This window comes from Molothrus ater, chromosome 4, assembly GCF_012460135.2.
Source record: "Molothrus ater isolate BHLD 08-10-18 breed brown headed cowbird chromosome 4, BPBGC_Mater_1.1, whole genome shotgun sequence".
In the NCBI taxonomy this organism is placed as follows: Eukaryota; Metazoa; Chordata; class Aves; order Passeriformes; family Icteridae; genus Molothrus; species Molothrus ater.
Window position 1 is genome coordinate 46961208 of NC_050481.2, and position 13632 is coordinate 46974839.

Here is a 13632-nt window from a genome sequence, read left to right on the forward strand (position 1 = left end):
CTCCTTGAAGTTCCATGTATTTTTACTCTTTGGCCTTTCAGTGGTTTCATTTAGAGTGAGAGATTCCCACTTCTGCTCAGCTTTGGAAATAAAATCAGCTTTGTTTGAGTTTAAATGATGTGTGCTTCTGGAGTTGTGGATGTGTGTTCCTTTAAAACTTGAAAGAATGGAAGATTTCCAGCTTTATGCGTGTTTTACATTCATCATGGGTTTTTATACTTTGTTGTTTGCATGTCAAACAGATGTTTGTTGTCAAACTGAATCATGAATTGACCAAGAGGCTAAGCAAGACATCACATGCTTAGTGAAACTTTCAAGGATGGTAACAATGAAGCAAGGCATATCTGAAGATAATTGTTTGAGAGTTGCAGGCTCTGGCTTTTGTTTCAGACCCATCAGGTTGTCTGAAACTATTTAAAATGTATTTGTGTGGCTATTTCAACAAAAAGATGATGTTAATATATTTTTTTCTGTTCTATATTGTGATTGATCACTTTGTTTCCAAAGGTACACCTTACATCTGGTAGCAGTATGTGATTTTATGATTGATTGAATCCTTTTCCTTGGATGTTTCCAAGACTCAAAGTCAGGGATGACAGCATGCTGGCAGCAACCTCACTTGGAGCAGAAAGTTAGGTGGAGACCTCCAAAGGACTCTTTCTACCAATAGTTCTGTGATTCTAGGGTATAAAAAAATTGGGAGTACAACATGAACATTTTACATGGTTGAAAAAAGTTTAACATTGCTGCTGGTTTAATGACATTTAAGATAATCCTAATTTTCATGGGGAAACTTGTCATTTCTCTCCAGCTGAAACAGGCAATTAAACAATGAGCTATAAGAGAGAGCATTGAAGGAAGCTATTGATATTTATTAGTGGATTTATTTGAAAGAACAAAATGGACTTTCCATTCTGTGAAAAGCAGTTTAAGAACAAGGATTTAAAAATCCCAGTTTGCACAAGCAACTTTTAGGGATCATGTTCCAAAGATTTAAATACAACCTGAACTGACATAAAGCTGGAGTAAACTTAATCATAAAGCTCTTAAACATTTTCCTTTTGCACACTAAAATATAGGGTTGTTTTTGACCTCTAATTTCTCAGGCTGAGAAAGTTTTTCAGAATTCCTCTTTGTTCACACAGCAAAAACTGGAACATTAAAGAATAACTGCATTGTGTAGCCGGCTAGGGTTGTCTGCAAACAGAAGCATTCTGACTGTAGAGGTAGAAAAGGAATTAGACCTTCACTGAATATTTAAAAAATGCAATGCTTAAAAGAAACTTCCAGTGTTATAAACAGGAGAATCAGTAGCAGTTGGACAAAGAAATGGCCAGGGAAGTTGCATCTCATGTCCTGTAAAATGGGCTATCAAATTGAGAAGATCTAGGCTGCAGTATTTCTGGCTAACACAATCAATCTTAGAGATAATGACAATGCTATAACAAAACAAACACATACATACCTCTGAAAAATATAGTTGTGGGAATTTCCCATAGGGAAAACAATTAATTTATTAGACTGATCAATCTTAGTTTTCCGGGGCTTTGAAGATCAGCACCCAGATCTAAAACTTCCCCAGTGAATTTCCACATGGGAAGCTGCAGGTTGCAAAGCATATTTTATGTGTACTGCAGTGTTTTTCTTTTCAAGTGTGAGGTGCTGTATTGTGCTCTTAGGTTCTAGACAGATTTTGCAGGGAGGAGTTTTCTGTGTTAGTTTTATCTGAAACTGAGTTAGGTATAATTATCACTATGAGATGTACTTGGGAAAAAGGCGCCTAATTTCTTATTAAATAGATCAGAAGAGTGGCTATCCTAGAAAGGTAATTAACCAGAAAGAGCTGGACAGCTCAGGCACAGCCTATTTTTGTGCTGACCTATTTATAACCTAAACTATTTTAAGTCTTTTAGAAAAGCACTGTGGGTTTTTTGTTTTGTTTTGAACATAACAGTATTGGTACATAATTAAATGTTGTCAATCAAACTAGCATTCGTTTTCACTTATTGAAAACATGTTTGTTAGAAAAACCCACAAAAAACCCCAACCAAAAACATCTGGATGCCTGCCTGGTTCCAGTGGAGGCTACCATTTTTTATCCCCCTGCTTTTAAAAAAGCCCTATCAAGAGGGGTAAAGTCATGCATATGTTTCAGAAGAATAGCAAAGTCCTGTCCAACTTAATGTACCATGGAAAGTAGCCTATAATGATAAATCTAAGTGTAAAATTAATTTAAATATTTGCCTTAATGGCAGGCTCTTAGAAATATGTCTCCAATTTCACTAAAGAATTCTGTAATTAGGAAATGACTAATCAAAATACCAGATCTGGAGCACAGGCCTGCTTGCAGGGGGGTAAATATTCAGCCTCAGCTTTGGGTCTTGAGCTTACCTGTTCTCAGCCGTGCCTGCCCAAGGGATTAAAAAGTATGTGCTTCAGCCTAGAAGAGCAGCATCTGGAAGTAACTTGCTGACAGATGTGGGGCTCCAAAAAATGAAGTGACTTGATGAAGTGTCCAGCCTTTTGTAATGTTCTTTGGTCAAGAGAATAGCTGAGTTAGAATTTAAGACTTGCTCTGACCAAGAAGTGTCTGGGGCAGACTGGGTGTGGTGTTCCACTCTAAAGCAGCTGGTAGAGATTGCTTAAAAAAAATTATTATGATAACACTTCACCTCTGATCTAAAATATGAGTTGTATTTCCCTCATGGGTAATCCACTCCATACCTGGGAGATAATGAATTGTTTTTCTCCCTGCTGCAGGTGGTCAGTAGCCTTACCACCTCTCCCTCTGGTACCTTGTGGAGCACAAGGGGGAGTTGACAATCTCTAATTCCTTTCAAATTGTATAATTCATTAGCTGAATGAAATTAAATGCAGACCAGTTGTTCTCAGCTACTCCTGGTGCCTGACTTGTGTTTCAGATCCATGGATGGGATTTGCTGTTCTATAGTTTGTTTTCCTCTTCCCCACGTAAACTATTATGAGTCAGATGGGCTTCATTTAAAGGTTGGTGATACTGACAAAGTGTCCCCATTCCCTTTGCTCTGAACCATACTGTGCTGCATGCTTTTTATGGCATTTGTTTGCTCAGTGAGCTGACTCAGCTGTAACACTGGCTAAGTTAGCTCTTGGGTGCTTTGACACAGAAGTTGTTTCAAAGGAAATGGCAAGCACACATGGTTGAAAGGAAGCAGTATGGTACCATTGCATCAGTTCAATTGTCTTGTGAAATGTTTTTCTGGTTGTGTCAGTTGACTTGAGAAAAGCCATGACCTTCTGTTGGAGACTTACTTGAGAAGTACCTTGCTTCTATCTTTAGGCTACCATCACTGTTTTTGAGCCCGCAGGAGACAGGATTTGTCAAATATCTACCCACATGTAAATGTAACCAACTTACTACTGCTTATATTCAGATTATGTCTTTGTGCTGTAATAAGGCTGTATAAATGCACTCCTCTTAAGCCTTTCTTTAGGGACTAAAACATTACACATTTCATGTGTAAATTGCTTCTGATAATTTCCCAAAGGATCATTTATGCCTAAAATATCACCTAAAATAAAAGCTATTAGTGCTTTTATGTAAGTGCTTCTTAGTAATCCATGTTTCCATTTTGTAGTATACTGTAGAGGATCTCTGTTCTAGCAAATGAGAAATGCTTATTTTTCACAGCTAGAATGGGGACTTCTTTTACATTGTTTTCCATCCCTTCATCATTTTTACATTTTGGTAATGGGGATATTGCTGTTTGCACACACTTCTGCTTTTGTATTATCTACAGACACAGTATTTACCAAAGGTTTATTGCCTGTGGTAGCCCTCTTGAATGAGAAATCCTGGTCAACCCCACAATTTTGTTCTTGTCAAGAGAGGCTATTAGAAATGGGGACCTTGCTATTGACAGTTGTTTGTAATATTGTACTTTTACACCAGAGTATGGTGTTAATTTGTCTTTTCCTTCACTTTGTCAATGCTTAATGGATGCTTTTAGGTATTTCCACGATACAACTAAATAGTTTGTCAGTTGCAAAGGAAACGAGAAGTATCATGGAATGGGGATACTGTCACCAGTGGGTTTGTTGTTCTGTGTGGATGTTACAAATTTTGGTAATGATAAAGCATCCCCTTACTGTTTAGTGGATTTTTTTAACAGAGAGCAGGTATAAATGGGAGACAGCAACAAAGCAAACACTGGTCTCTTGATTTCTTTTGGCAAATAACTGTGCGGTAGTGGTTGGCATCAGTTTAGAGAAAGATAGCTGTTGAATAATTTACTTTTCACTAAGTCACCATCTTTAAAAATTAGAGATTAATTTTAATCTTGAAACTACAGCTTTTTATGCTATTTTTAGAAGGTGAATATATAATAAAGGAATGATTTAGTTCTCTAAGAGGACCTGTGCTTTAGTTGTAAGATAATGAAACATGTTGCCTGATATACATCAGTAAGGAAACCTTAAGAAATAAATGCTTTTGAACAGTGTGATTCGTATTTTATAAGCTTCTTACTGACTAGAACTTCTTTTTAATTCATGGTATCATTATTGAAATGACTCCTATGAAATTATCATTCAATACTTATTTAATAGAGTTGCAGAAATGAATTGTGTCTATTATTCTAGAAGAAGTTTTGAACTAATCAGAGCAGTTGACATGCATTTTGTACATGATGTTTCTTTTTAAGCATCAATATAAGTGGAAGTTTAAAATACTGTTTTGATTTTGTGCAAATGTACCTGAATAAATACAGAAGGACTATGTGCAATTGAAGAGAATCCTAGCAGGAAACAAAGGTGGGGGGTTCAGCTCTTCTTCATTCATTGTGTTTACTTCAATTTCTTTCACTCTACTTTCCTTGTCATGAAGAATTTGGAACCTTCTTCATTTACAGATGTCTCTTTAGCAAATTTTTTATTTTTCTAGTGTTACGATGACAGTGTGTCTTGGTTCACATTAAATCTCAAGGAGCTACAGACGTCAAGAGAGTGACATCTTTAAAAAGGGAAGGCAACTATTTAGAACAACACTTGAGCATATGCTAACTTCATTCCTATTCAGACAGCACTTCAGCACATGCTTAAAAGATGCTCTAAGTAGAGAAGCTGTCTAGCCTCAAGATTAAAATTCAAAATAACCTGAAGTATAGCTTTTAAAAAGTCATTTGGCATATACCTCCCCTGTTGATTTGAATAGGGTCTGCTGGTGCTCTGAAATTATGAAAAAAAATTGTTCATATAGTCTATGGCTAACTTTTATCCCTAGATGTAAGGATCTAAAGAGTTTTAAGCAGTTTATTCCATCAGGATCTTGAGAACAGTGTTAAACTTAAAAATTCCCTTAATTACCCATGGTCTGACAGAGAGGTTCTGCAACTTTTCACAAACGTCTCCCTTCTGATTTGAGGCATCCAAGTAATGCTTACTAAAACAGTGCACTTCTAATGAGATAGATGCCTTCCAGAGTTAGATGTCTCATTTTGGATATACAATGAAAGATGTTACATCTTGGTATGTCAGTCTCAAATATTCAGTTAGTGATTCAAAATGTACAGGAAAATAAACTTAGGAACAGTCTTTGTAATGCTTTCGTTAGTATCTGTAATTTTAACTGCATGTAAAACATGTGTGATTCATTTAGATAGACTGAATTTTGGTAGGATGACAAGGCAGTCTGATTTAAACAAGTGTTTAATTTGTTATTTAGATAAAGGTACATTTGCAGTATTTGTGTTCTAAGTGTTTCATGAGGGGAAAAAAAAAAGAAACTGAGGCTCAAGGGACATAAAAGTGTATTGGTTCTTTAGAACTAAGACATTGGTCCAAAAAATGCACTCCAGTGACTATAGATTTAAATAGGCTGAAATTATATGTATCTAAATAGCTTACACCCTTGTAAGTATTTTTAAAATTCTTGTGTAAATAAATTTCAAAAATCTTACCTAGACCATAAATCATTAAGTGCAGAAAAGTTGGATGAAATCCAAGTAGCAGAAAATAACAAAGCATCACAAGCAAGGTGGGATGTGTTGAAGAGTCAATTGCAGTCATGATTGAAAAGGTAATATGCACTTTTTATATGTCATAATTGTTAGATCATTTCTGAGATCTTGGGTGGAGAAGAAAGTATACAAATAGGGATATAAAAGGTATATCTGAAAATAAGAGTTGCATTAACAATACAAGGTTGTAGGAATTATAGGATGAAGCTGATATTGCAATACAGAAATTGAAAAGAAGGTAAAGGTGAAATACAAAAGGAAATATAATCACACGGGTGGTTATGTTGTATAAACAGTAATTTCCACTGTGTCCAGAATAAAAGAGACTCTGGGGGGGAGACAGCAGGGGTCTCCAATAGATGGGAAGAATCATTCAGGCACTGAAGAGGTGAAATTTTCAAAGAAATGAAATGCTTTCATTATCTCACTATGATGGCAAATTCAGGACAGATGCCTAAAAGATAAGCATTTTTAGGAGTCTTGAAGGGGAAATATTAAAGGAAAGCAGAAAAAATCATTAAAAAAATAAAAGAAGGATCTTTAACTATCTGATTTAAAAGCAAAGCCAAGTGAACTGGATCCAAACTGAAAGTATGAAGAAAATTATGACTTACTTACATTGACTGGTATATTTTGAGTAGTATGGCAAAACTCTCTGTGATGTTTCCTTACTGACTTTTAAACATGACTCAAACCACGTCCTGACACCAACAGCTGCAGATCAACCAACAGAGTGCTTTTTAGAGGGATTGAGAGTTTTAGACTGGAGGAAATAGTAAAAATGATACAGAGATGTTGATTAGGCTTGAAAAAAATTGAAGTCTAGATTTTTTTAAGTTATTTCCTTCCACAGTTTAATTTTGGTTTTCTATCCATGTAAAGTTTTCCTTTGATTTATATTCTTATATAGTCAATATAACTGAGACTCATGAGAGTCTTTAACCTGTAGTGGGAATTATCCAAATGATCTAAATCTGTTACTCCATCTTTGATGTGTCCCTGTCCTTGCTTCTGTCTAGCTTTCCATACAGAAAGGTGACCTATAATTTCCCCTATTTGCTATCAGGTGCAAAACAAACCCAGGAAAAATTAATTGAAAGATTGCCAATTAAAACCAGAACTGGATGGTGAGAAAAAAATATAAGAACTAAAACACTTTTCCCTCATCCTACCCTTCTTTCACAGGCTCAGCTTCACTCCTTCATTTCCAACTCCTGTACCTCCTGCCTACTGTGAGTGGCACGGGAGGATGGGGAATGGCGTTGTGATAAGTCTGTAAGAGTTCCACTCTGCTGCTTCTTACTCATCTCAATTTTCCCTGCTTCAGTGCTGGATCTCTTCATGGTCTGCAGTCCTTCCAGAGCAGATCCTCTGTGAGCCCTCTGGATGGGTTGCCGTTCCTCAGGATAAGCCTTCTTCAGCACTGGTCCTTCACAGGTTGCAGTTCCTGCAGGGCATGGCCACCTGCTCTGGCGCGGAGCCCTCATCAAGCTGCAGAGTGGGTAACTGCTCCATTCCAGCTCCCTTCCATGGGCTGCAGAAGAAATTCCTGCTATGGTGCCTGAAGAGCCTTTTCCCCTTCTGCCCTCAGCTCAGTGCTACAGGATTCTTTCTCACACTTCTGTTTTCCTCACTCAGTCCCAGTGCAGAATTTGGCTCTCCCAGCGGTGCTGCCCTCACAGCTGTGTCCTGTGGTCACCTGCTGGGTGCCAGCTGAAGCCATCCATGTCTGCCATGGGGCAGCTCTGGCCTCTCGTCACAGAGTCCAGCCTGTGAACCCCCATTGTCACCTGCACCTGGTACTGAGAAAGCTGAGAAAAACAGGCAGGTTTTACACTAAATTGCATAAGAGGAAGCAAAACCCAGAGAAATAAAGTGAGTAAAGGGAGAGATATTGTATCTAAATTTTATTTTAATTTTAAATAAAATAAATTCTGGAGGAAACCTCCACCATTTCTATTAGTAGGAAGAGCACTATTTGGGTACTCTTTAGACCCTTGGAAAAGTACACTTAAGTTCAGGATAACAGATCTCAAGGTATTTAAGAAACTAATTCTATGGTAGTAGACTACTAAAATCAAATCAGTAGGGGTATCATACTCAAAAATTTTAACACTACAAGAAAAACAAGGTCTGAAGAAATGGATAGTTTTAATTACAACACCTGATATAGAGAGAATGAAGTACTGTTAGCATCTCTGTCAAAGGGAAATTTAGCCAATAAAGGGAAATGGTTTACAAGGATCTTGTGGCCTTGGTGGTTACTGCAATGGTTAAAACATATCACATCACCCTCCAGCCACAAGATTTCACTGTACTAACTCTTGTTTTGTCTTTCAGCAGCTCAGATCTTAACCTCCAGTTTCTGTCACTGCACTGCCCTACCCCTTCTCCTCTGTTGGAAAAAAATATTTTTTTGCCAAAAATCTGTTCAATCCAATTATTTGATCCAAGTGAAATAGTTGTTTTTCCCCTCTTCCTCTCCTTTCACCTTGTGCCCACCAAAAAACAACATTGTGGTGCAAGAGAAGAGAGAAAAGGCAAGCAGGCTAATGTGCACAGCTAGTTCATTGCATGGCCTCGTAAATCTGGAAGCAGCAGTCCCTTCTGGGTGAGGAACTATGGCCTTATTATCATTACAGGCATGACTCAGTTTTTTAAAACTAAAAGGAGTGATTAAGCTTAACTGCAGTTCTAGTTGCTTTTTTTGGGGCTACGATGAGCTTTGTCCTTTGAGAGAGAAGGTAGGTGGTTATTTCCAGTCAGCTCAGCCTCCTAGTTCAGTGTATTTTGTGCAGATGCAGGCTGTAAGAACAATTTGAAGAGGAGAATGGGAAAGAGAAAATGTTTAAATTAGTTTCAGCAGGACTGAATATGAAACTGTACACTTGCACTGCAATTGTTGGAGTAGAAAAAAGCACTTTTTTACTAGTTCAATCCATTTGGCAATTGCTGGTGATAAACAGAAAACTCTTAATTCAGATGAATGTCAAAAATGACCCATATAACTAGGAACCATGCTGTTCTGATGAACAGTGTTTTCACATGCTGTTATTCCCATTCACTGCTCTTCTTACCTTCCTGTAGATATTGCCAAAACTAGTTTATATTCCCCATAATTGTAGCCTTACAGTAAATGAAAGGATCCTATAAGAATGATGGATAGAGACTATTTGTATTTTTCACTGTGTGATCATTCTGTTTCAAGGACAGGTCCTGGGTTTAGTTTCTTCTTTCTTTTAAAAATTATTATATAATCGCCACAAAATTCCTTCTTCTTATCAATGAATTTTGAAGTCGTTGCTCTGCTGTCCAGCCAGTGAGTACCACAAAAGGATCAGATAGCTCCAAGGAACTGTGCCCTTCTCTGTCAGAACTGCATGAATTTTAAAATGTCTAGAGCAGTCCATGCATGTGATCTCAGCCAAAAATGTCAGCGCTTCTTGCCACATGCCATGGCAGGGACTGTCTTGCAGTTGCAGGAGATACATGACTATCTCATGAATACTTTTAATAAAATTTCATTTGATGAAATTTCTACTTGTGAAAGTAGAATGGTAGCAAAAAGAGAAACTTTATGTTAATGCTAAAGCCAGAGCAGCTTCAGAACCCATTTTTTTCTGTGTGACTTCTATTCTCAGCTTCCATTGAATTTTATTGTATCCAGGCTGTGTCAGAAAGAAATTGGTTTGGTTTTATTTCTATTCCAGTTTTGTAATAAGTCAGAGGATTGTGGAAATAGCTAAAAGCTTATTTGGTTTTCCAAGCTAAGCATCACTGGTGTAATTTTTTTCTTATTTTTTGACAGTATTATAATAGCATTATGGAATGTAATCTTACCTGTGAGATACCAGCATTGTTTATATATTATATATACTAACTATTCAGTTCAATACATGCTCTTCAGTGGTCATACTATTGTTCTAAACATACTGTTTTGATTTCACAGGTGCCTGCAGAAATATCACCAACAGCCAGTGCCAAATGCTGCCATATAACTACACCACTGTCACTTCAGTTCTCTCCGTTGTCAAGAGTATTGAAATGGAAAAGTTCCTGAAGTTCTTCAGTTACCTCAATCGTCTCAACTGCTATCAGCACATCATGCTGTTCGGCTGCAGTCTCGCTCTTCCTGAATGCATCAGTGACGGTGATGACAGGTATTTGGGAATGAAAATCCATCAGTGACTAGAGCCAATCATGGTAAAATACTCTCTGTCTAATCAGACAAGGGAAGATCCAAACTAAGCCTATGACCTCACTGCAAAATTCCTGTCTGTCAAAGCTATTGACAACATTTCTGCCATGATAAGCCAACTGTAACAGAACTCTTTTAGAAAAATGTTGCCACTGTGTAAACTAAAATTGTGATATTGGGGCAGGGCAGGCTTATTTTCCTAAAGAAGCATGTCCAGAGTTCTTCTGCCTAATTTCTCCAGTCTGGCTATGCCAAAATTGAATGTTTTGTAACAACAATAATGCCTTGGATATGTATAGTATTGTCATAGATTGGGGTGGCCGTTTGTTAAACTCCAAATTTGTTCAGTCATTTCCTTCAGCAAAGTTAATATTTTAAATCTAGTTTTGGTATTAAATTAGCAGGATATGTTCAGGGTGACAAACTATTCTAGAAGTTTAAGGAGCGTATGTTTTTCTGCATCTACATAATTTCATAACGTTAGTATAATGTGCATGCACTTTTAAATTGAGTTTTATTTGAAATAGGATCAGTGCGTTTAGCAGAGCTGAAATCAAACATGACACAAAAAGGAGAAAAGGAATGTTTTTTTAATAGATATACACAATCTTTAATATTTCTGGTGGGGGAGAGAGCATAGATTTCTTTCTCCTTTTTTCCATTTTTTATTTCCAGTTCCTCCACTGTGGATTTAGTGGAAGAGATTATGACAATTGAGTAAGTGTTTCAAACAGCATAACAAGCCCAGGAAGTTGAAAGCTTTGCAGTTTAGAAGGAATAGGGTACTTATGAAAGAAGTTCTGTGAGAACTGGTCAAAAATTCAGTTGCCAATGAAAGGCACCATCTCTCTCCAGGCAATATATGCCTGGAGTGCATCACAATGATTCCTGGACTGGCTAATTAAGCTCATTGAAGTGACAGAAAATTAACCCAGAATAAAGGTGTACAGATGGTTACACAGATAGGATTAGTGGGGAGGAAAGGCAGCATAGATAACAGTGGAATGAGACTGATCTTTACACTGGCTGAGTGGTTTAAAACAAATGCAAAGTGTACATATCTTTGTTAGCCCACCAAAAGCTATTTTAAATTAACTCTATTTAATTGAGTGCATTATTAGTTATAGCACCTCTGCTCCAATTCAGTATTACAAGTTTTCTACTTAACAAATCTGATAAAAACCAGCCTTATAGTACCTGTTTTCTCTAAAAATTATTGAAAAAATAAGAAAAGTGGGTTTAGGTAATACATTGATGCATTTAAATGTTCAACAACAGAATAGGCCATTTCTCTGTTGCTTCACTTATTCTGACTTCTTTGGAATTTGACTTTCACAAACCTGCTGAGAGTGAGTTGTGTGTATCAAAAGTGCAAAACTCTTAAACCAATCAAATAAGTGAAATATAGAAGGATAAATTTTGTATGTTTCTTTTCCATTTCTTTCCTGAAGACATTATTTTTGCTGTGGTTTTCAGTCAACCAAAATACTTTGAGATTCAAGAGTCTGGGGTTTTCTTTGGGCTTTTCCTTTTCCCCCTTCCTCCTTTTTTCTCTTTTTGTTTTTCCTGCTTTCCATAGCAGCAACCTTCCCTCATTAATTAACAATGTCAAAGCTGCAACTCGATTTTGATGTCCTGTTTTATGTCTTGGAGGTCACAGTGGTTCCTCTATTTGTATTTTAATTTTTTTTTTTTTTTTTGGTGGAAAATATTGTTGCCCCTGCAAACTGATGGGGAAGAAGGTCCAATGTGAGACTGCAAGATTATGTTAGATGTAAGATTATGTTAGAATCTGACTTGAGTCTTAGTAATCATGTCTCCAGAGTGTGCCATGGATGTCACTGAAAATGCAGTGACTGGAATCAGAGTGGCAACCATGGGGAGAACAGTAAGAGTGGATTGACAGTGTCCTGGTTAGTTAAGTCTAGTTTGGTAAACCTCAGTTGTCCTAATTTAAATTCAGGTTTCTCCTTTAAACAAGAATACCTTTTGTATTTTTTTTTCCTGTAGATGACTAAGTGATTTTTGTGATTACTGTCCTTTTTGTAGCATCAAATTATCGCAGGCAAACACACATATTTCACAACCAAGAATAAATTATTTTAAGGAGCGTCAGATCTGCAAAAAGGAATTATTAACACTGTTCCTTCCCTTCTGAACCCGGCCCCTTCCCTGCCCCATAATTCCTGTCAGTGAGATCTAGAGAAAAGCATATAACATAGTAGGGGGAAGTTACTTTGTATATGCTGAGTGCAGATACCAAAAATGAAAGAGACAAGCCCCTGTTAGGTCTGTTGAATAAGGGAATCCGGTTAGCAGAAAGATACTGAAGCAGAAGAGTCACTGTGGAAAGCCTCTGGTGGTAACGAATGCAGAAATGTCCATCTGCTGTAGTGTTTTTTGCGGGGGCTGTGGTTGTCTAGAACATACAGTATGACAAAACATCCCCTCATGTTGTGAGCAGCTGTTACTGACATCGTCATTATTTCCTGCCATCAGTTACAGCTGGCTCATTCTAACGTCAGCCGTTCTATATCTGATCATCACTTTTCATTTGTTCTCTCTTTGCTTTGTGGAGCAATTGTCCCTAATGTATGTAAAGCTTAATGTGACAAATGTTGTTTACACAGTGTGGAAGAGATGAAGCTCCTGTGATGCCTAGATGTCTATTCTTAGGTATTGTTGAGAGTCTGTTGGCAACTTGCAGCCATGGGAGCAATAATTGTGGCAGTGCATTACAAGAAGGAACAAGAAGGAAAGTTACAAGCACTAATCTTTGGCATCCAGTGAGCTGTCATTACATAGCCTTTCTCTGATATTTAAACTTACGTCTGTTTCCCATTTATTTTTCATGTATTTATAGACATTGTTTTCATTAACACTTGAAGGAGCTTAAGTTTCTAGGCAGAGAGCATAGTCAGTGTTTTTGTAGTTAGGTACAGGGAGTTCTAAACACTACCACAATATTGTTGCTCTTCAGAAATGTTCTTCTGTATCTTACCGCAGTGAAACCATGTATGACATTAAAAATGCAGTAATTTTAAAAGCTGTTTAATTTCAGCAACTGCATATAAAATCAGCTATCCCTGCTCTTTTAAGAAAGTACATAACAGTATCTATATACTACTTTCTAGTACAGAAAAAGTTTAAAAGTACAACTAAAACCTGTGTGAAAATGGAAAATGGAAATTTGAAATGCAGTAAGGCTTTTTTGCACGCTTACCCATAATTTTTGTAGTAAGGGACTGCTTACATAAAGGTGTTATGCAACTTCATCCTTCTTGAGTGGTTGGATGAGATCTTTAAGTCAATACGACTAAAAAATCAGCCTTAAAAAGCCCTGTCCTACCACAGTCCATCAGCACTGCTAAGAAAACATGACAATTAATACCAGTGGTGGAAGAACACCTTAAACTAGATGTGCTGAGCTAATGACAT

At 37.1% G+C, this 13632-nt stretch overlaps 1 protein-coding gene across 1 annotated transcript in view; it reads left to right on the forward strand.

Moving 5' to 3' along the window:
- CORIN (corin, serine peptidase) overlaps positions 1 to 13632 on the forward strand; it is a 111423-nt gene that overhangs the window by 29997 nt on the left and 67794 nt on the right. Inside the window, exon 4 of the mRNA XM_036382834.1 lies at positions 9946 to 10156. Within this exon, the coding sequence (XP_036238727.1) occupies positions 9946 to 10156 (211 nt within the window). The remainder of the gene's footprint in view (positions 1 to 9945; positions 10157 to 13632) is intronic.